We start from the raw sequence: 22,614 nt of genomic DNA, 5'->3' as shown, positions 1-22,614 counted from the left end.
AAGTCTAAGATTGGGTGGCCCCCTGGGTGCAGCAGCCGAGGAGAAGCTCATGGCGATCAGAATCACAGTGGAGCAGGTCATATGACACGACGGGAACCCAGCCACGTTCTCAGGTCCGTCTTGCTCTGACCCTGCACCTTCCCGGGAACTGGCTCACTCTGTGAGACAAATATCCATCTTTTCCAGGGCACGCCCCGGAGAGCAGAACCAGTGCTCACTAGATCCTGCATCCCAAGGGTCCCGCCACCTTTCAGCACCACTATGCTGGGTACTAAGCGTCTAGCACTGGAGGGCTTGGGGCCCAAGCACATCCAAACCACGGAAGGCCCAAGAGCTCAGTGCTGCCCCCAGGAAAGGTTAGAACCCAAGCTCCTCAGCCTCTTTCTGTTTCAGATACGTGAGCTGCTCTGAGAGTGCTCAGCTGGAATCTGCTCCTTGTCCAGACCCTGGGAACTTCTCTTTCCTGCCTTGGAGGTCAATGTTGCATTTTCTTAAGTGTTATGTTGTACCTGCTGTGTGTGTGTGTGTGTGTGTGTGTGTGTGTGTGTGTGTGTGTGTAGAGGGTCTCTGTTTGCTCAGTCCCACCCTGACCAGGAAGTCCCTTCTGGCCAATCTGTACATCCTTGTCTCCATAGCTCCAAACCCAACAACTGTACCTTGGGGGGTAGGGGGTGGCTCTGACTTGGGCAGCTGCCTTTACGGCTCCTGCTGACACTCGTGCGCTCCCTGCCTGCTCTTTAGAGCTGCTCCCAGCCCCAGTGTGCTGCTGGGCACCCTAGTGCACACTATAAATACTTGCTTGTTAAAGGAAATCGAGCAGCTTGCAACATTTTGCTGCTGACAGCTGGTCCCTGTCCCCAGCAGCCTCTGTGCCCTGTCAACCCCTCGGCTTGCTGCAGCAGCCAGGAGGAGGGCAGTGACCAGGGAGACGGGGCAGGCGTCCAATGCCCCTCACAGCCAGCAATGCTGTCTTCAAAGGAGGATGCCATCACCCCACACAGAGCCTTTCCTGGCACTGGGGACCGAACCCAGGGCCTCATGCACTGTGGGGAGGCACTCATGGCTCTGCTACCCTGCCCCCCTCCCCCCAGTTTTTAAAATGTGCTCTCATGACAGTCTTCTACACACGGTAGGAGAGGATAGGATACTCACGGCATGAGTTCATATTTAATTTCTATGAGAACTTATTGCAGGTCTGACATTCGCTAAGCACCTTAAATAATAACACACCCATAAAATATAAATATTGTGTTCATCACAACCGCTGATGCACATGGCATTAGATGATAGGCATAGGTACTTTTCCTACATTAGTTCACTAACTCTCCCAACCCACTTTCTAGCCACTGTGATTTAGAGCTGCTGAACCTGAGGTTCGAAGAGGTTACTTGTCAAAGGCCACACTCTACGCAGTGCCAGTGTTCAGGGCGCTGCACCTCACACCCAATGTTCAGTCTTCAGAACCACCCAGTACCCAAGGAGCTGTGGGGACCCACTTTTTACAGAGGTGAGAAACGGGGGCTCAAAGAGGTGTAGAGGAGGTTGTTCAAGATGGCACCGCCGGACCAAGCACCACGAGGTGATCACAGGGTACAGTGCCCCGGATGCCATCCACACACAGGCACGGGGACCCTGTCTCTAGCAAATGTCCCCTTCCTGGCTCTTCAAAAGTGACCACACCTTATTTTTAAATCTGTTTATTTCAAAGACATTTTATGAGGTTGTCATGTGTTTAAATAAATGAGCATCTTGCTTTGACTGTCACTAAACCTCAATATAGTTCTAAAATTTAAGTAAGAAATAAAGGAAAACAAAAGTCCAGGATGGGCCTCCTTGGAAGACAAAAGGAAGAGAGCAGCGCCTCCTTCTCCTGCACTGGGGAGCAGCCTCACTCCCCACCTCTGCGGGCCCTGCTGGCAGCAGGAGGTGCCTGGACCCTGCTGGCCCCATCCAGTCTCAGACCCAGGTGCAGGCCTGGAGGAGCACAGAACTCGAAGGCGTGCCTGAAAGCCCCTCCTGCAGGTGGCCCTTGCTTCCTCATTATGGCTGGCTCTCTGCTGGCCTGGTGTTCTCCCGATACCTTAAGCAAGAAGTGCTGCCGAGGCAAAGCATCCAGCCCTCGCTCTCCCTCTCTCTGAGAATGGGGTGGGCTGCACTGTGAAGGTGAGGCGGGCGCCTTTGCTCCCAGTCTCCCTAAAAGGAAGCTGGGTTCCCAGGATGCTCAGTTGCAGGTAACATTTACAGCAAGGACACAATGCACTGCGTGTTGCAGGCACGCAGCCTCCCTCAGGGACTAAATAAGAGTGGTACGGTGCAGTGTACATGCCCAGGGCCATGGTACAGGATTCTGTGGGTGGGAGGAGGACATCACCAGGAAGCGGGTGGGAGGGAAGAAAAGAAAGGAGCTGCTTATAAAATGCGGAGACACTCACCTCCTCCTCCCAATATCTCTAACCACAGGGCAGTGGTTTTCAACCTGGGCTGAGCAGTAGTCCCCTTGTGGAATTTTAAGAATCCAGCTGCCCAGGCCCTATCCTAGGACCCCCAAAGTCAGCAAGTGGAAAACTGACAGTCACTCTGGTCTCATGTTTAGCAGGAGCAGACAAAACCTTGTGGATTATGCTACACCCATTACATCTACTCAGCTCTCTCACTGTGGTGCAAAGGCAGACACAGGCTGTGCATGTGTAAATGCACGAACACAGCTGCCTTCCAATAAAACTTTATTTATGAAAAGTGAAGGCAGGCCTGCTTTGGTCCATGGGCTGATGTGTACCCACCCCTCAGCAAGAGGAGACAGGGAGCTTTTCTAAATCACATCTTCGGCATCTCCACATCCTTCAACATTTCCTAATCTCCAACCCTCTGTGCCTTGCAAACCATTCATAGAGTTTCCTGGTAAAGTATTCCCTCGGGGTGGGCAGAGCAAGTAGGTATGAAGCCAGATGGACCCAGCATATTACTGCAGCTGGTGGGGGGCATACGGGGCTCCTTCCACTCTTCTGTCTACTTTGGTGTACGTTTCAACCTTACAAATGGTTAAAACTGACATAATAAAAAAGAGACAGAGAACTCCCCGCAGGCAACAGCACAAGTGGAAGCAGCAAGGTGACTGGAGGATACTCACGACCAGTAGAGCAGCATGAGGAGGAAGGGGCAGATGATGACGGCCTGCAGCACCTGCCAGTCCCGGCACAGGGCGGCCAGCCCAGGCATGAGAAACTGGCCCACCATGGCCACGAAGCTCGCCACCATTGTGATCATGAACCGTTTCCCAGGCGGACACAGCTCTATTCCTGGAAGACAGAAGCAAAAGGGAGACATGAGTGCCCTGCCCGATGGCCCTGGCGGGTACAAGTGATGTTTCACACCTGGGCGAACCAAGGGTTGATGGGGAAAGGAGCAAGGTCCCAGAGCAAGGTCCCAGAGCAAGTTCAGAGGTGCTTGGTATGTGGGGACTAGCTTTGCACGGCCTACTGTCCCCCTTCCTCTGCTCCTTGGATGCTGTTGAGCTCATTGGCCAGCGAGTTCCCAGCAAGTTCGTGTTGTTGTCACTCTTTCCTGGCCAGGACCCAGCACTGGGGACCCTCTTGTCTCTGGAGGGGAGCCAGGGATGTTCTGGGTCTCCCTCCCACTGCACTGCCCTCCCTGCTCGTGGGCTGGACCCCAGGCTCCTGGTGAGTTCCAGGCAGCCTGCTCTGCAGTGAGACCAAGTCATACTGAATAAGCTGAATCACAGCATATCTGTGTAAGCATGATGAAAACAAACATGAAAAAAAGAAAACAAACATAAACAGGCTCAGGTCACGCAGTGATGACCAAACTAGGAAGCTCCTTCACCACACGTGAATCTGTTGCCCACTATACTGGCATTTCTCCCAGGTAGAGGCCGTGTCTGATTCATCTTGGCCTCTCCAAAAGGGAAAACGGGTCTATCTTCAACAAACATCCCCAGAATGGAGGGAGGGAGGCCTTGTTCCTCATCTATTCAAGAATCCATTCTCTTAATTTAAAGTTGAATAAAAAGATGGTCCACAAATTTTAATTTGTAGCATCCAAATGACAACAAACACAGACCTACTACACAAACCCCTATAATAATGGTCCTTAATTGTAGAAAACCCAGCTGGGTTTTATGTATATTGTTTCCCTATAGAGTAGAAAAATTAATTTGCTACTGTTCTACAATATGCAGTATTCCTGAAAGTTTTCTTTCTTGCTTCTATTTTTTAAAGTGTAGTTAAAAGAAATTTAAAAAGAAAAAGAGGAAGAAAGATCCTTAGGCAAAACACTTTTTGTGCCTCTGTATCCAGTTAATGCTCCAAGGGTGGGCTTTGTAGCCGGTTACAGTTGCTCATGGGCTGACTGTCCAGAGAGCATGGCAGAGGTAGGAGGCCAAAGGCAACAGGAAGCGGGCAGGCGAGAGGGAGAGCAGGTAAGTTAGAGAACTGTAAGGATGTTATCAGTCCTGATGAGGACAGGGCACTGCGCCAGCCCAGCCGATACCTCACCCACCCACTTATCTTCAGGAAAAGATAACAATGTCATTGGAACTCTATTTGGCCACAGTCACCATCACAGCTGTTCATGAGCAGAAAATAAACCTGAATGTAACTTATAAAGAGCTTCTTTTTTGCCATTTAATTAAGAATATAGGACAAAACAGCCCCCTCCCAGCTATTTGCTGGAATGCTATTCCTTTCAATATTTCCAGCCAACTCACTTAAGAGATTACTCTCTAGCAGTGTCCTGACACGGCACTTCTTCTCCCACAAAGTAATAAAGAAAAAAGTCTTGTCAGAAAAGACTAACCGCTGTAGTTCTCACTTAGTAAGCATAAGCAGTATATCTGCTGCCATGGAAACCAGAAATCTGCATTAGCCACAGTAGGTTCAGGGCTTGGAGGCTTGAGGCAGGTGGGTGTTAGAGGAGAAGATGTAGCACCTGACCACCTATGTCACTTTTAGACAAAGTCAGAGACTACATGTCAAGAAGCGTGACAGCTTCATGTCACTGAGTTTGCTAGTACAATAGGCGTCACATGTTACTTGTGGGTTTTCTTTTCATTATTTCCTTTAGTTTACTGATACGATATGTGTGGGAATATTTGAAACTACAGCAGTCTCCCTTATTTGTGATTTTATTTTCCACCATTTCAGTTACCTGAAGTCAATCACAATATAAATAAAGTGCATACAAAATTCCAGAATAAAAAATATGTAAGCTTTATGCTGCTTATGGCAGTCAAGGCAGAGTAATGAGACCTTGTGCCCTCTTGCTCTCTGAGGAGTGAATTTGCCTAGTGTATCCGTGCTGTATGTACTACCCACTCGTTAGTCACTTAGTAGGCATCTTTGTTATCAGGGTGCCTTTTGTGGTGTCCTAGTGCTTGTGTTCAAGTAACCCTTGTTTTATTTGATGATGTCACAACTCAAGAGTAGTGAGGCTGATGATTTAGATGTGCCACAAGGAAGTAGTAAAGCACTTCTTTTAAATGAAAAGGGAAAAATTCTCATTAATAAAAGAAAAAATACTGGATGCTGAGGTTACCAAGATAGATGGCAAGAATAAAACACATGTGACCTTTCTGGCATCCACTGGGAATCCTGGAATGCACTACCCATGGGTATGGGGTGGGGTGGAAGAGTACCCAGTTCTTTTATCATAGGCCCCCCTTGGGATGTCCAACCCCACGTACTAATCTACACTTATGTGATATCATGCAAAGGATCATGAAGCAACTTCTCAGACTGGGCCCGAGGTTTGCACATGAGCAGGAAAAGTAGGCCCTTGATGGGTGAGTGATTGTGCAGAATGACTTCAGTCTTTCCTGGCTGCAAACGAGTGGCTGTGGCTGGGACCACTATTAATGTGACTGCTGTTATGGTTTCCGTATGATGTGCACTCCAAGCCTCATGTGCTGGGGGCGGGTTCCCAATGCAGCAGTGTTCAGAGCAGATGCTCTCTGGAAAGATGAATGTGTCACGAGGGCTCTAACCCCATCTGCAGATTAATCCTTGGTGAAATCATAATTAGGAAATAAGGGACACTTAGGAGGTGGGTCCTAGTGAAGGGGTAGGCCATGGGGGTGTGTCCTTGGTGACAGTATCTTGCCCCTGGTCCTTCTTCTCCGACTCTTTCCCCATCTTTCTGCCTCCCAACAACTGTAAGGTGAGCAGTTTTGATCCACTGAATTCTTCTGGCCAGATGCCCTGCCTCATCTGAGACCTACAGCCATGGAACCAGCCAACCATGGGCTAAAATCTCTGAAACTCAGCACCAAAATAAGTCTTTTCCTCCTTTCAGTTACTTTTCTCAGGTGTTTTGTCACAACAGCAGAAAGCAGGCTAACACCACTGTCAATGTGACAATTGCTAAAGTCCATACACTTTCTCCTCCAAGTCCTCTCTACCTCTCCCGCGAGGGGTCTGAGCGGTCCCCTAACTTCTTGCCACACGAAGTGGGGTAGCGTCAGCATCACATGGGAGTCTGTTGGAAAGGTGAAGGCCTGGGGCCCGCTCAGTCCTGCAGAGCCAGCACCTGCCTTCACAGCCACTCCCTGGGCAGCTCACTGCTTCCCTCTCATGGGAAGCAAGGATGCCTCCCAGACCTAGCTGCGGGGCTGATGACGAGACCACCCTGCCCTCTCTCTGCCTGCACTGCTGGGACTCCCAGTAGCTGTGGTGTCATCAGATAGAGGAATGCCCAGCAGGCCAGTAAGTATTTATTCTAGCATTCCTACTCTGGGACAAGGGAAAAATACAGTCATTTAAGGAGGGATGCAGGTGTGACCATTTTCAGATAACTTTTTTTTTTTGACTTGAGTCACCAGAAATTCCTTCCAAATTGACTAAATCCAACTATGTTCTGTAGGTGGCTATAATTTTTTTTTAAAAGAAAGTAATTATCATGGAGCTGCAGGCACTTGAGGCTTGCCATTAATCGCATGTTCCCTTTGGAGGGTGAGAAACCAGATTTTCTGAAGTGGGAGAGAAAGAACCCACCAGGGTGTGAAATCCTTCTCCCTGGCATCCATCGGGAGGGGAGGAGACACAGGGAGATGTTGGTGCTGCCTCCGGCCCCATACCCCTGCTCCTGATCCCAGCACAACGGCTCACCCACCCTGGAGGTGGCTCTAGTGACCTGGCTGTGGCCCCTGGCTTTGGTCGTGAAACATGGGGACCCCTCTTGAGGTTTGGTTATTTTGTAGAGCAGGCTGCCACAGGCAGGCATCCACAGTACCCTGGAGGACTGCAGCTGTGCCCTGTGCCCGGGCGCTTCTTAGAGACAACTTCTTTGTCAGTGGAACCAACCTGAATTGCCTTGGTAGATGTTCTCTGATAGACAGCAAGACCCTCCCCTCCATTATATGAAATATAAATCATCACAATAATAAGCTGTCATTAGGATACATGAAAGTCAAATTTAGGTGTCCAGCATGCAGTACTGGTACTACTGTAGTCAAGAGCCTGTATTCTGGAGCCAGAGGTCTTGGGTTCTAATGCTGTCCCTGGTACTTAGGACCTTGGTTCTGTCATCTAGAAGTTCTAAGCTTCAGTCTTCTTAACTGCAAAATGAGGTGTGTGGGCATGAAACAGCACAGTGCCTGACCACTGGCAGTCTATGTGACAGCTGTCAAAAGACCTTGAAAGCTCAGTGGCATTCCTGGAGGTCTAAGCTTTGTTATAAAGGAGAAGAAAAATAATCTATGAGACAGTCCACATGCTTTCCTCTGCATGTATTTTATTTTGTGGGGATTCCTTTACTCCAAGAAGCAATCCACTACTGAAAAACAGAAGCAAGGGGCTGGGGTATGTATAGCTCAGTGCTAGAATCCCTGCCTAGAATGTGTGAGGCCCTGGGTTTGAGTCCTAGCACCTCAAAACAAACAAACAAACAAATAAGCAACAAACAAAATTGGAACCAAAAAACCAGAACTGGGTGAATCCAAGAAAACTACATCAAAAATCCGCACTGTTAAACTGACCTTTCCCCCAGAGCCTTGACAGAGAAGCCTGACCCACGGCGCTTAGGAGCTAGACGGGCTTTGGAAACAAGCAATGAAACCTCCGAAGGCTCTAAGAATGAAGTGGCGCGTCATGAAGACAGAGAGGTGGTGTTTGGTCAGTAAGTACGGAGGGCAGTGACCATGACGGTCTGAGCACGGGGCACGGGGGCAGCCAGAGTAACTGTGGGACATGTGGCCTTGTCAGGAAGCTGTGACTCTGGGAAGATCTGCTTTTTAGAAATTTTGAGATTCTTACACATTTCCTGGAGGAAAAGAGAGTTGTACTGCTCCTTGCAGTCCCTTGAGGTGACAGAGGAGGAAGCTGGAGGAGGAGGAGGGGGCATCCAGGCCTGCTTGTCACCAGCGGGCTCCACGGTCGCTCCCTGGAGGCAAGGCCTGAGGGTCAGTCTGATGTGTCCAGGTGGGCAGGCTTCTGTCCCTCGTATTCAGTCGAACACTAACCAAGGAGCTGGGGGAGTAACTCCACAGAAGGGGGCTTGCCTGGCACACGCAAAAGCATCGGCCAACCAAAACAAACCCCAGAGTCCCTGGGCTGGGTGTTGCTAGGAAGATGCTTGATAAACGCAACTGCGTCCATACTCCGCTGACTGTAAGTACAGGAGATGGTCCTGGACTGTCCGGGAGCAGGGGCCAACCTGACCTGTCGAAAGCCCTTAAAAACAGAGCCAGGGCTCTACCTCTTAGAAAGGAAATACACCCCATTAGGGGATGCAACCAGCAGGAAGGGTCCCACTCTGGATTCGCCCATCCAGCTGCCCATCAGGGCCACTCCCTTGCAGAAAATCTCTCCCTGTGTTCTTTCCCCAGTTGTGTTCCTGATGGAAGCTGACACAGACAAGAAGGTATCCCACACACCGCCTGGGGCCCCCAGGGCCTCCAGTTATCTGACAGTACGGGTGAGCGCGACATAGTCACTTCACCCTGTCCCTGCCTCTCAGCCCTGGACGGGCCGCAGCAGTGGCCCTGCATTCCCGGACACTGTCACACTCTAGGTCAAAACTTGGGAAGGTTTTGAAGTATTGGGGATTCAATCTAAGGCCTTCATCTTGAGCCACATCACCCGCCCTTTATTTATTTTTTTTTTTTGAGACAGGATCTCACTAAGTTGCTGAGTTGCCTAAGCTGGAATCAAACTTGTGATCTTCCTGTCTCAGCCTCTCAGACATGCCCTCTTTATTAATGCTCACAGATGAGACCACACAACAGTTCTGCAAACAGGTAAAGACACGCAACCCAGGCTTCAGCTCTCGTGTTCATTTTAGGAACAAGAAAGCTGGACAGAGAATTCTCTGTCCTGTCCACCTTCTCCATAGCAGGGGTTTGAGGGCCAGGATGAGGAGGATTCTGAAGGCCTCGTCCAGCTCAGAAATCACTTCATCCTACACAGTGGTCACAAAGCAGTGCAATAGGCAGATGACCAAATTTCAAACCTTGCCCCATTAAAGTGACAGCTTCAAAGCAAAACGAGCAGGAACACACCACGTGGCTGGCTTGAAGGGTCTGAGGGTGTGGAGCCCCAAGGATGGGTCCTGGTGGCTCCATCACCTGAATTCAGCCCCCAGGGACCAGGAAGTGGTGCGGCCTCTACACACTGGGCTAGTGCCAGGACACCTCGGGGGCTGGCTAACGGGGACGTGCTGAAGCACAGGTAACAAGGAGAAACCGAGCTGTCAGATGAGTACTACAGAGGAACACAGCTCTCAAAGACCCTAAACGCGTTCCATGACGTTCTCTCTGGCTGACTCCAGAGCCTTGGGTCCGCCTGAATTCCCTCCGTCACTCATGCTCGCCTGGTGGGGTTTCAGAAGCCAAGTGGTTTGTTAAGAATACTTAAAGCCAAGTCATGAACTTAGAAATTCTTTGTCTAATACAAATTAATTTTTCTTCCCTTCCTTCCACCCTCCCTTCCTTTCTTCCCTTGCTGGAAAGTGAACGCAGGGCCTCGAGCTTGCAAGCAAGTGCTCTACTTCTGTGCTATCCTGAGCCCTGCTTTTTTTTTTAATTTAAAATTTTTTTTTTTTATTTTTGAAATAGCCCATGTTTGCTGTCCCTGAGACACAGTCTGTGGTAGACATCAGCACTCACAGCACAGCCAGCATCGTGTTATTTGCCGGGCAGCATCTCGGAGACAGCTGAGAACCCTGCCGGGTATATTCAACTCGGGCCTGTGGCACCCCGGGGAGAAGCCCCGGTGAAACACACAGCGCTGCGCTGTGGTGGCTGGTGAGCTCGCCCCTGGCTCTGGAGTCTGAGAAACCCTCCTGCAAGAAATCTCAGGCAGAGAAGGAGAATGCTACCCTTATGGACATACTCCTATCTACGTGTTCACTGGCTTCAACACTTATATATATTAATGGAGAACGCTGCCCCAAACTTCCGGAACTAGTCTTAAAAACCACATGCCCCATCTTCCTGTAATATACAGATGAATGAAAAACGACCCTTGCTCTTGTGAAACATCTGTTTTGTTTGTTTTGCAGCGTTGGGGGTGGAACCCACGGCCTCACGCGTGCGAGGCAGGTGCTCTAGCACTGGGCCGCACCCCAGCCTTAGCACGGAGCATGTATTTTCCTAGAATTGGTAAGTGTTCCTGGCTTCTCTGAATGAGTCCACAGTGTTTCCCTGGATTGGAGTCAGCTACTCACAAAAGAATATATTAAGCTGGCTGACAATATTTAAACCAAGAACCAGGAATTCCCTCTGCCAGGCTCTGAGATTTACTCAGCAATTCGTGCTTCTGTGTCGTCGTCTCCGGAGTCGGTAACGGCAGCACACGCGGCGGTCCTGAGAAAGCGCACACACAGAGCTGAGCAGCCTCTGGGGAGCGGTGGGGCAGGGCCAAGAAGCACAGCCCAGCCCGAAGAACACACAGGGTTTGCTGGGGCCGCTTTCCCTAAGCCAGCGACCACCGCCGGTTCCCTCCTCTCCTCCTGCGGTGTCGCGGGGGAGAGCATGGGCAGTGGAGGGAGACCCCGCTTTCCCAGTGGAGCTGGGGGTGCTGACCACACTGCCTTCCGAAAGCTGGCTCCTGCTGGGCCTCATGGTGCAGAGCCCTCCTGCCGCCACTAGAGGCGCCTGGGAAGCAGCCCTTCACCCCGGCTGCCTGCGTCTGCACCTGCCCCAGCCGGCAGAGGAGGCCAGAACAACGCTGCTCACTGCCGGCCTCGCTGCCAGTGACAGTGGGAGTCTCTGTCCACTCCACCTCTTTCCCTCCTTCCTGCCACTCACCAAGCTGTGCCGGGAAGCCAACACAACCCTGGGTAATTACTGCCACAGACAAGGACACGGCCCCCAAGATCCTGGAAAACAGACCCTGGGCCATGTGACGGTGGGGTTCCTATTACAGCAAGAGGGGCTGAAACTGTGGCCGTGGAGACCCAAATAGCATAGCAGGCATGACTGCAAAAGGCTGCTCTTATCACGGTGGCTTCAGACCTTCCCCACGGAAGACTTCACTTTTCTTCTTCATGTACAACCTGCCAACCCAAAGGGACGGTCAAAAGATTTTTAAGAGTGTTTTCCCCCCCCCCATTAGAGAAAGAGCAAAGAAAAACCAATAAAGTAGTAAGTATTTCCTGCAAATTACATCCCAACGCTTGCCAACAGGGACACATGACATTGCATTAAGTCACCTAGGCTGCACAGGTGTGGATCTTAATGGCCATTTATGCTCAGCATGGTCAAGGGACTTTTCCGGGGTCTGCTCAGGTAGAAAGAGTGGAGGTGGGAGAACAGGAAATAAAGCTATAGCAGCTTTTTCCTCTTCGGTTTAATCACTGTGCCTGTGCGTCCCTCATCTGTGCTTTCTTTTTTTTGTTTGTTTGTTTTCCGGTACCGGGAATTGAACTCACGACCCTGCGCTTGCCAGGCAGGCGCTGTGCCGCTGAGCTAAATCCCCAGCACCCCCTTGTCTGTGCTTTCTACAGCAGTGTCAGTTACAGTCATCCTGGAAGAGACTGGTTGGTGGCATTGTCACAGCCAGCCTGACACCTTACACAGAACTTCCCAAAGTCCGAGTCATGGCCCCATGTTCACACCCTGAAAATACTTAAGGACACAGGAACCGTAAAACTCAGTAGGAGCCATAAAGTTCAGTTTCCTTTCCAGATAATATATTATTTCTACAGCTGTATGTCTTTTCTTTAAAACCAACGTTACAACTCGAGGAAGAGGGATTTAAACGCTCCTAATATTTCGGCTCAGCAATCTTTTTTGCTTAAAAACAATGTTCAGCGGTAGTTTCTTAGGAACTTAAATGAATAACATTTTTAAACTCCAGGATTTAGTAAAAGCAGAAAAAGCTCAAGAAAGGAATGATTTCCAATACCAGAAGGGCCCACAGTCAATGAAATTCTTGCGTCTCATGTCTCCCGTGCCCACTGAAGGAGGAGATGAGAAGACTGCATGGTTGTGGGGTGGAGAATACGGTGCAGAAATAACCATCCAGGGCCACAACCGATCAGTTCCAAAGTAACAGCTCTCCCTCTGCAGCTGCTCTAGTGCTGCCCATTTATAGACCAATACCACGCTCCAAGGTTTTCACACATTCACAGCCGTATTACCCATCGGAGCACACAGGAGCCTCGCGGGCCTTTGAATTTAACAGCCCCCCTGCCCCAGGACTGTGGCCACAGTACAGCCCCTAACTACTTCTGGCTCTGCCCTGTGACTTCCTGCGCTTATCCACCCCAACACCAGGGCAAGGAGGCTTACTAGTCTTTCTGGCCAGCATCACCACTGTCGTTACTTTATGACATTTTCAAGCACCCAGGAGCTTGAGAGCTGGACTTGCGCTGAATAGACTGTAGCTCAACAGGAGTTCACAGGGTCACTCCTGTGTATCCCGTGAGATAGTAGCAGTCAACACATGCCGCTCTTTCACGTCATTCTCTAAAATATGGAGGAACTATTGACAACTGAAGTCCAAGCAAGGCCTTGCCTTTTCTTCTTCTACTGCCTTCCCATCTTCTCTGGCGTTTTCGTTGAAAACATATCGTTTGCAAGTTTATATGCTGACGAAGGAGAGAATAGTAGTAATAAGTCCCAGTGTACCATTGGCCAGGGTCAGCAACGTTCCACACTTTGCCCTCTTGGTGCCTTTGCCTTATTCTGCCCTCCTCCCTAAGTATTTTAAACCACATTCGAGAAATAACATCATTTTACCTCTAAATAAAAATACATGTCTCTCTCTCAAAAATGGCATTTTCGTATGTAAATGTAATAGCATTATCAGGTCTAATGAAATTAACAATTCTTCACTATTATTTAATATTCAATCCATGTTTGAATTACTCAATTACTGCAAAAAGGCCTTTTGAGTCTCTTGTAAAAGCAAGACCCAAATAAGACCTGCACACTGTGTATCTCTCCATTCTCCTTTTACCAACAACGGACCCTACTCACATCTGCTTCCTCTGGCACTGTCTTGGTAACAACCTGGGTGGGTTCTGGTTTTGTGTAGTTACTTTCCCATGAGAGTGCTAATCTTTTTCCATGCCCTGTTCTAAATCTGCAGCTGCAAGTGTGAGCAGCTGGAGCGGGGGGTGCTGACCACTAACTTCTGGTTAGACTCAGCTCAAAGTTGTTGGTAAGAGATCCCACAGGTGCTGTGTGCTCTGTAGTGTCACAGCCTTGCTGGGAGATTCGCAATGCATGGATCATGCCACCCCGAGTGCTTCCATCCCACTCTGCAGATGCAGAGTTCTTCCCAGTGACCTGAAACCTCATGTGGTCTCCAGCTCTCCCCTGTCCCTCTGTTCTCATTCCCCGCTGCCTCAATATCACTCCACTTCTGCCACATGGGTTTCCCTGTTGGTCCTCAGACCAGCAAACATAACCCATGTGGTCCAAGTGCCCCTCCTAACCTCTATGTAGAACATGGCAGCCTCACCTATTCTCACTTCCACATGTCCTACCATATGGGGACAATCTCTGGAGAACAGGGCTTCGCCAGTCTGGTCACAGACCTGCAGCAGGATTCTCACTTGGGACCATGTCAACAATGCAAATTCCAGGCCCCTCCTCAGCCTACAGAGTCAGGAACAGGCTGGGCCCAGAACTCTGGGGCAATACACTCAGTGGCTCAGACACACGCTCCTACCTAGGAACCTCTGGGGCATACTTTATAACACAACACCAACCTTATCAATCCATTTTAGATGTGACAAGGCACACCCAGGGAGTCTCACTCTGAAGGTCTGGGGCAGGGACCCGGAATCTGCAATTCTATAAAGGTTCTCCTGGTAATGAGGCTGCTAGTTCACAGACACCTTTGGAAACCAGCGCTCTCCACACTTCAGGTAGAGTCTTACACCTTTCAGTGCTGAGGTCCATAATTAATTTGTCTTTTGTGTACAACATTAGCATATTAAAACAAAGCAAAGCTGCCTTAGTGCTTGTAACACCTGTTGGTTTGCCAGCCTTGGAGTAATTCAATGTTTGCTTTTTTGCTATCACCAGATACATATTTTTTTTCAATGTCCAGAGGACAAGGCAAACAGAGACATAAAAGACCTGGAGGTGGAAAGAAACTCAAATTTTCTCAGCCTATTTTAGATGAAAGAGAGTGTCGAGAGGGGCAGGTGGGGTGAAGCACCAGGCAGTCAAGGAATGTGTAGGCTGGTGTGAGAGGCGGAGCCTGTAGCAAATCGCCTGGTGCTAGGCTTCTTTAAAGACCTTTAAATTCAATTAGAAAATAAAATGCTGTCAAGGTCACACAAAACATGACCAGGGTCAGAGGCCGACCATTCGCTGCCAGTCTGCAGTCACTGATTCTTGTCCAACCAGCTCACTGTGTTCAAGGGGAGCATAAGGTCAAGAAGTCAGTTGGTAGCAAAAGCAAAACGTGATTTCCAAGCCTGGGGCTCTCTAGACCTCATCACATTGCCTTTGGAGAACACATGTCACTTGGATTGCTTTTGGGTTATTTTTAAATGGAGGTTACAATAAAGACGAAAGTCAAACTTGATAGGGTACATGGCAGTTAAACTTAGCTTCCTCCTCCACCAGTGGGAAAACCCCTGTGTGCTATAATCAACCTAAGAGGTTTGGCCAACCAAAGTGAGGGTCAGATCAGGCCAGCAACTGGAAGCGGGTGTTCACGCAAAAGGTCTGCGATGAGGGAATATGCTGGCTGGGAGCTGCTGAAGTGAGTTTCTCCCAACCCAAGTGAAATGACGTGCCTTCAGAAGTACCAGAAGGTTCTGAGATAGTCAAGGACTGAGCGCCATCTTGTGCAGGTGCCATCTTGTTTTGACAGAGCTTGTTGCACAGTCTCAGCCTTGGAATGTCTGGCACACAGGGATGGGGGCATGAGAAATTTGACACTGCTTTGTACCAGTTTTCTGCCAGGTCCTACTCTGCGAACTTAGCATCTCTGCGGTGAATTCTTCCTGCCTATGTGTGCTGGCGTGGAGCAAAGACTCAGAGCACTGGGCTCTCAGGTCCCATACAGGGGACTCCACGGGTCATATCGTGTTCATCACACTCACGCCCTGCTGTGTGCAAAGTGTGGGCTCAGTAAATGGATGCTGAGTAACACCTTTATGACTTTCAAGTAATAGAATACTCCCTCGCTTAAATCCCCCAGTATTCAATCCAAATTCCCCCACAGCTGGACCCTACTGACAGGGCCCTTGGGGACCTTGTGTGGCCTTGAGGAAGCCACTTAACCCTCTTAAAGCTCTAGCTGTCTTTAAGAGGAGGATTATGCATTTCTTTTGGAAGCTGGTGCTCTTTTTATCTCTTGGGAGGGTCCTATCTGTCCCTCCACTTCTAAGATACGTAAGCTCGAATCTGGACGTCACTGTGGTATCCTAGAAGTGACTGCTGAAGTTAGAGACAATGCCCACACAGAGATTTGTGTCTCACCCAGTTAAGCAAATGTTTTCCAACAATCCAGGAGCACTGGAAGTCAGAACTAGCTTGTGATCATCTACTAGGGGTGGCTGGAGGAAGGAGATAGTGCCTCTGTGTAATACTCATTTTAATCTCATCTGGCTGCTGCAATGATTTCTTTTCCTCATTCATTGCTTCATTCATCCATTCATTCTTGAGATGGGGCATTGCTGTGTTGCTCAGAGTGGCCCCAAACACCTGGACTGAAGTGATCCTTCTGCCTCAGCCTCTCGAGTAGCTGGGACTACAGAAATGTGCCACTGCCACCAGCTTACAGTCACTTCTGATGGGAGTTATCACTGTCAAAGACTCTCCCCCTAACTCATACAACACACTGCTGACAAGTCATGCCTCCCTAAGGCACAGCGCGGTTCTATTTTAACACTGCTAAAAATGTGAAGTCTGAATTCTGAGAATACCAGTCATGGTTCTCCAGTTTCACCCCAGCCCACCTTCCATGGCTAATTCTTTTCTCTTTCACTGTTCTCCTCACATAACTCAACAACTGAGGCGCAGCAGATGGTTCTAAGCTCTGCACTCCCCTTTCTCCCAAATCTTCTCTAGTAGGTTCCTCCGCCTCTGGCCACTCAGCCCCTTCCCCCATCCAATAATGCTCGGGTTACTCACAACCCCTCCTTCTTTCCCAGGACTCCCGAGGAGATGGTTCCTCCTCCTTCTGGACCCCTGTGATGGTTAATATGGTTGTCAACTTGCTTGACTGAGAAACACCTACGAAACTAGTAAAGCATATTTATGCTTCTGGGAGCATCTGTGAGGGCGTTTCCAGAGACAAACGGCTGAGGGACAGCAGACTGAGAGGAGGGACCCACCCTGAATGTGGGCGGTGCCTCTGACAGCCTGGGGCCTGGCTGGAGCAAAAGCAAGAGGATGAGGAAGCCGTCAGCACCACATTTCTCACCGGCTCCCTCCCTGCTGGCCAGTCCCCATAAGGTGAGCAGCTTTCCTCTGCCATGATGTTTGGCTTCACCACAGGCCTGGAAGCAATGGAGCCAGCTGAGCATGGATGGAAACCTCAGAAACCAGGAGCCAAAAGAAACTTTTCCTCCTCTAAATTGGTTATTCTCAGGTATGTTTGTCACAGCAATCACAAGCTGAGTAGCACAACCCCAGAACCACAGTCTACAACCTGTACTTATCCCCCCTTGCTACAGCCCTGAAAGGAAAACCAGGCTCGTGGTCTGTGCCCTTCCGAGTGTTGAGCACCAACTTCACACTGAGCTGTCACAAGTATGCGCTGAACTAAAACTGTACAACTGTGACAGGCACAATTCTCGGGAGCCAATCTGGGGTGTGTAAATTAACACAGCAATGTAGCTTTTATTAACACGCTTACACAAAGGCACCCAGGCTCTTCTGCTCAAACACAAACTCACAGAGTCCTTCAGAGCCGCCTGAGCACAGGGAGCTGGTGGCGCCTTCATCGGACCAGTCTCCAGCCCCAGCCTGGCCACTGCTTTCAGGGAGTAGCTGCTGCCCGAGGCAGAGCACAATTTGTGGAGCTGCTAACAGGGAGGGTGGGGACGGCAGTTATTAGGCACGGAGGGCTTGAGTGTGCCAGGCCCTGGGTATGCCGCCTTTTATCTTTATTCTTGGAAGAACATAGGAAGGAAGCAATTATGATCTTTTAATATTTTTTAGTAGATAAGATGGTCAGGCAGGGGGGTGGGGAGGGCAGAAGCAGCCAGCCATGCCTTAGGTGACCTGAGAGATCTGTGACTGTTCATCCCATCCCAACTAAAATCCCTGTCAGCCTCTTGCCATTCAGGTCTCATATCCTTTAGAACAGTGATCCCAATTTTGAAAAAAATAAAAGCATCCTAGTGCTTTTCTCCTTCCCCTAATCTGTCACCCACCAGCCAGCACACAGGCCTCTGAAGCGGACAGCTGGTGATGCATCTTCAGAGACCGTCAGGCTCTGCCACTAAGCCTGCTGTGTTCTGTTCATTTCCCAGGTGCAGCCCTGGCCCAGTCTGCCCTGGGGTGAGAGCTGTAGTTTCCCAATCCACAGTGCTTGGGAGAACCTCAGCAGCCTTCTGCAGACGTGTGGAATTAAAAATGACTGTGTCCATGAGAATTCATCTTCCCTCTGCTCTCCTCCCCAGGGGGCAGGTGTTTCCCAGCCCAGAACCCCTGCCCCCATGAGATGATCTACGGAATAAGCTACAAAGAATGTGTGTTTTGTAATGGGCCAGAATCTCCACTCTCTGAGTACCAGCCATGTGACCCTGACAACAGTGTTTAACATACGTCTGGCTCCCTTATGAAATGATGACAGGTACTATCTGGAAAAACTGCTCATGAGAGTTAAAGAAAATGACACAAGGCGAAATGCCTGCACAGCCATGTGGTGCCTGGAAAGAGCACATCAGAATAGTAATTCAAGGACACAGCCAGATACCCTCCATGGGCTGGCCTGGAGACCCGATCACTACCATCACAGTGTCTAAGACAAAATGTCCCTTTATTTCTCAGTAACCATGACATAAATGAACTTTTGTACAAGTGTATAACTCTTGCAAAAGTTGGGGACTTTCTGCATAATAACAGCAACTTGCAAAGTGACCTCATTTCTAGCCACAGTATGCAGACATTCTGAGTATCTCTTTGTGGAAAGGAAAAAAAGACAGTTTCAAGGTTCCATGTGGCAAAGCCTGAGACAAGTGGCATAGCAAACTTGTAAAGCAGTAGAGTGCAGTCCTCATGGAAAACAGGTGGGGGGCCACTGGGAAGGGCTAGAGACAAGAGAACTCGGACACTGTTGCCAGGTGTTTGTGGGTTTTGATCCACTGGTTGGGGAAGGATACACTTACCACTTGGACAAAGAGAAATAGAGGCAATACAGGTTAAAGTGGAGTCATGTTTTCACAGGTGTTCCTCCCTTAAGGATCAAGTCGAATGGCCAGGAAACTGTCTTTTGTGTCCCACGGGAAGGTGGGCATTACCATTGCTCATGGCAGCTACGGCACTGTCTAGTCACCTCACGGCATTAAACTCAGCCTGCTGTGAAGTCAGGGGTTACAGCGCTCCTGTCAGCTGTGGCCCTAAAGGAAATGCATTCAGAACATGCAGCCCTCTGTGCAGAGTCCCTACCCTGGTGCTTGGGAGAGGCTGTGTCAGTTCACAGGCATCTCTGAAGCCCTTCCGAGTCCAGTGGAAAGAATGTCTGAGAAAGCATTCCCTCTTGTTAGGTTGAGAAGGAAAATGTGAAATACGAAAGACTGAGATGTTGGAGAAGTTTTGCCATCAAAACTCAGTTTTTATGTTTGTCCCTAAGATTTTATTCCCAAAGCTGAACTTGTACATGGTGCAAGAGGCTATTTCAAGGTGCAATAATAGGCGCATTTGACTGTCCATTTTAGTCAGATGACTGTCGGCCTTCACTAGAAAATGCCTACGATGGGTTAGTTTTGTTCTGCTTCCACTTGGGGTCTATAACATGAAAACACAGAAAAAAAATAGTATTCTTCTACTTAGGACATAAGGCCACAGTCACCGTTAATCATCTCTAGGGGTGACATTCAAATGGAAATGCTGTCACACAAAAGCATCCCAGACATCTCGGGCAAGTGTTCAGCCAGGCCCTTGGATTCACACTGGGCTGCCTTTGACCAAACCGACAGAAGAGAGGCAAGAGAGCAGAAACGCAGAACAATCCGCTCATCATCTATTGTGAACAGTGGTATCTCGGGGGAGGGGGCAGGGACCGAAGGCAAAGAAAAGTGCCAAGAGGGCCAAGCCAGGCCCCGCCTGACCTTTGCCACGTTTTGTTTTTAAAATAAAGCTTGAGTGTCCTGCTTTCAGCAAAAGAAACACGCAAATTCTTTAAAGGAAAGCAGATTTTTAAAAAAATCAATATTGAAATCTCCGTGTATTTTTCTCTCTTCTTAAACAAACTCAAGTAACTACACATACTTTGATTCAAGGATACAAGAAGCAATCTGGCCTGGATAGTTAAGCAAGGAATCCCAGCCTCGTAAGTCCTAAAGCTGCACTTTATTCCTCTGGGGAAATACTGGGCATTTGCATTGTAGGTGCGTCTGTGGGAAAACTTGTTTGCAGTTACCATTTTGTTCCACGATAGATCTCTGAATTTCAAATCAAACTCAATATGGTTTGGTATTTTAAACATATGTCTCCTTAACATGATTCTACTCCTTCCAGAAGCATCATGACATCCTGTCATGTGGCCGACAGGATGATGGGTGGGGAGGAATGTCTCGTTGCATCCAGGCAATCACATATTGAACTTAAAATTGAAATTCATTACGAAGCACAGCCCCAGACACTATGAAAGTGAGGGCAGCCTGGCCGGTCCCCTCCCTACACCATGCACACTCACTGTTTTTCTCTCCCTGTACACAGAGGTTGCTGATTCTGATGTTCCTTAAAGAGTGTCTTCCCTGACCCTGGGACCCTGCGCCTAGATCCACCAAGACAGTTTCAGGATGGAACTCGGGGAGCCAAGTTCAACAGGGCATTCCAGAACATTTTGGGCACTGTAAACCTTAGGAGCCTTTATCAGCCAGTGTCAGCAACATTGTTGGGATTGTTCATCCACTTTAGGGCACCATCAGAACAGAAGCACTTTCCCTTCATGCTAGGGAAAAGTTCCCTCCTCCTCCTCAGGGTCAGTGCTAGGGGCCCGCAGGTTAAGCTGACAGATGTCAAACCAGCATTAGGAAGGACAGAGCTGACTCACAAAGCTGGGTCTGAGCACTGTAGTTTGGATCTTGGGGTCTCCCAAGCCCGTGTGTTAAAGGCTCGGTCCTCAGGGTGGCACTGTTGGGAGGCAGTGGGGCCTTCAAGAGGTGGGACACAGCGAGAGGTGCTTAGGTTCTGGTGTCCTCAAAGGGACTCTGGCTCTGGCTTCTTCCTCTCTTTTTCTTTCTGGACACAAAGGGAGAGCTCTTCCCCACCACATCTCTTGCCACGAAGGGCTGCCTCCACACAGGCCCAGAGCAATAGGGGCTGAAGGCCATGTTCCTCTCTATAAGGGGACTCTCTCAGGTATGTGTTGATGTGATAGAAAGCTGATGCACACACGGATGGAGCTCTAGGAAGAGGCTAGAACTTGTAGCTTTCTTTACTATCTTAACACAGGGAGCCAGCGGGGCTTTCAAAGGGCAGTCAGTGGTGAGAAATGATTGAGAAAGATGGAAAGAATGCCAGGGCTGGTGTGCTTGTGGAAGACATGGCTGTGCGATTTCTCACTGTGGTATCAACTGAGCTCAGTGACACTAGCTACTCTGTGCCCCAGCAGGGAGAACCTCCTTGAGAGCGAGACTCACAGCACTTGAGTTCCCACACCCAGAGCCTCATCCTGCAGCTTCTGGTTTGCAAACATCACCGGCTCAAAACAAGCCCGAAGCCCAGCGCATGTTCTGATTCTTCACCTGCATGTGGCCACCTGCACCTCTGCTTATTCCTTATTCGCCATGTCAGCAACTATGATTCCACAGTGACCCCGAGAGGCTGGTTACCAAGTGGGCCCAAGACCTCCATTCACACCTTCTGATCTGTAGATTTACATACGTGTGCGCGCATGCGCACACACACACGCACACCAATTTCCATCAGTTAAGCACATTGCCTTTCTTCTTAGGTATCTTTTTTTAAGTCAGACTAGCATAATTTATCACCATGACCAGCCTTTAATCAGCTAAGCTTATCTGGGAGCACAGGCTCCCGTGTTTGCTGAGACATAATTAAACACGCAGTGAGCAGCTAATTGTCTGTGGACTACAGGTTGCTCCGGAATTGTCCATCTGCTTCCAGACATAATGACCATGATTGACGCCTGTGGGGAGCAGCTGGAGGGAGACCCAGGGTAGAGCTCATCACTGTCAAAATTGGTGCCTACAGGAGAGCAGCCCCCAGCACAGGGGAGGAAGATGCCGTCTCAGCTGGAAAGGAGTGAGCTGGCGGGCACGAGATGGCGGAAGGAAGAAGGATCTTACATCCTATAAATATTTAGAATAGTGTTGCTGTCAGTAAATTCTAGACTTAACTCATTTCTTTCCAAGTTAGGAAATCTTTTAGGAGGATTTTTGCCAAGGGAATGGTGCATGAATTACAATATACAGCCTCGTCTCTGAAAGCACTGGAGAATATATTCTCATTTTCACAGCTTTTTCTTCTAGAAGGACACTGTCTAATACAGTTGTCACATATGGCTATTTAAATTTAAACTTAAGTAAATTTAAAATTCCGCCTTTCAGTTATACCAGTCACATTTCAAGTGTTCTGTTGGAGACACTGATCTAGGATTTGATGTTGAAATGTAGACATGAAGGTACTTTGCTAGCATTCTTGAGAATGGGGAAGTAGGAAGGAAGGGAAAGCCAAATTTTTTTTAAAAATTAGTTATGTAATATCTCACATGTTAGAAAAGTATAATAACGGAGAACAATTTTGTCCCTCAATGCTCAACATGATCAAATATTTACACTTGTGTCTTTGTTTTGTGTTGTGATAATAAAATAATGGAAGCTTGGGGCTGGGGATTTAGCTCAGCGGCAAAAGCGCCTGCCTGGCAAGCGCAAGGTCGTGAGTTCGGTTCCCGGTACTGGAGAAAAACCAAAAAAAAAAAAAAAACAACAACAGAATGGAAGACCTGTAGGGTCAGGAAGGCTTTTGCCAGATTTCAGAAGAAGGCCTTGCAGGCCAGG

General features: G+C 49.0%; 1 protein-coding gene across 3 annotated transcripts in view; it reads right to left on the bottom strand.

Moving 5' to 3' along the window:
• Positions 1-22,614, bottom strand: part of Slc22a23 (solute carrier family 22, member 23) — a gene marked incomplete at its 5' end in the record, with an annotated part of 166,098 nt that overhangs the window by 47,500 nt on the left and 95,984 nt on the right. For all 3 annotated transcript variants that reach the window (XR_001236752.1, XR_001236751.1, XM_005398990.2), the window contains 1 exon segment: positions 3,128-3,296. Coding sequence is in view for 1 of the 3 variants with exons in the window: in XM_005398990.2 (XP_005399047.2) it covers positions 3,128-3,296 (169 nt within the window).

The sequence above is a fragment of the Chinchilla lanigera genome, unplaced genomic scaffold, assembly GCF_000276665.1.
Source record: "Chinchilla lanigera isolate Chin_1 unplaced genomic scaffold, ChiLan1.0 scaffold00064, whole genome shotgun sequence".
Classification (NCBI taxonomy): Eukaryota; Metazoa; Chordata; class Mammalia; order Rodentia; family Chinchillidae; genus Chinchilla; species Chinchilla lanigera.
The sequence above is the reverse complement of the archived record's forward strand: the minus strand, read 5'-3'. Positions and strand labels throughout refer to the sequence as shown.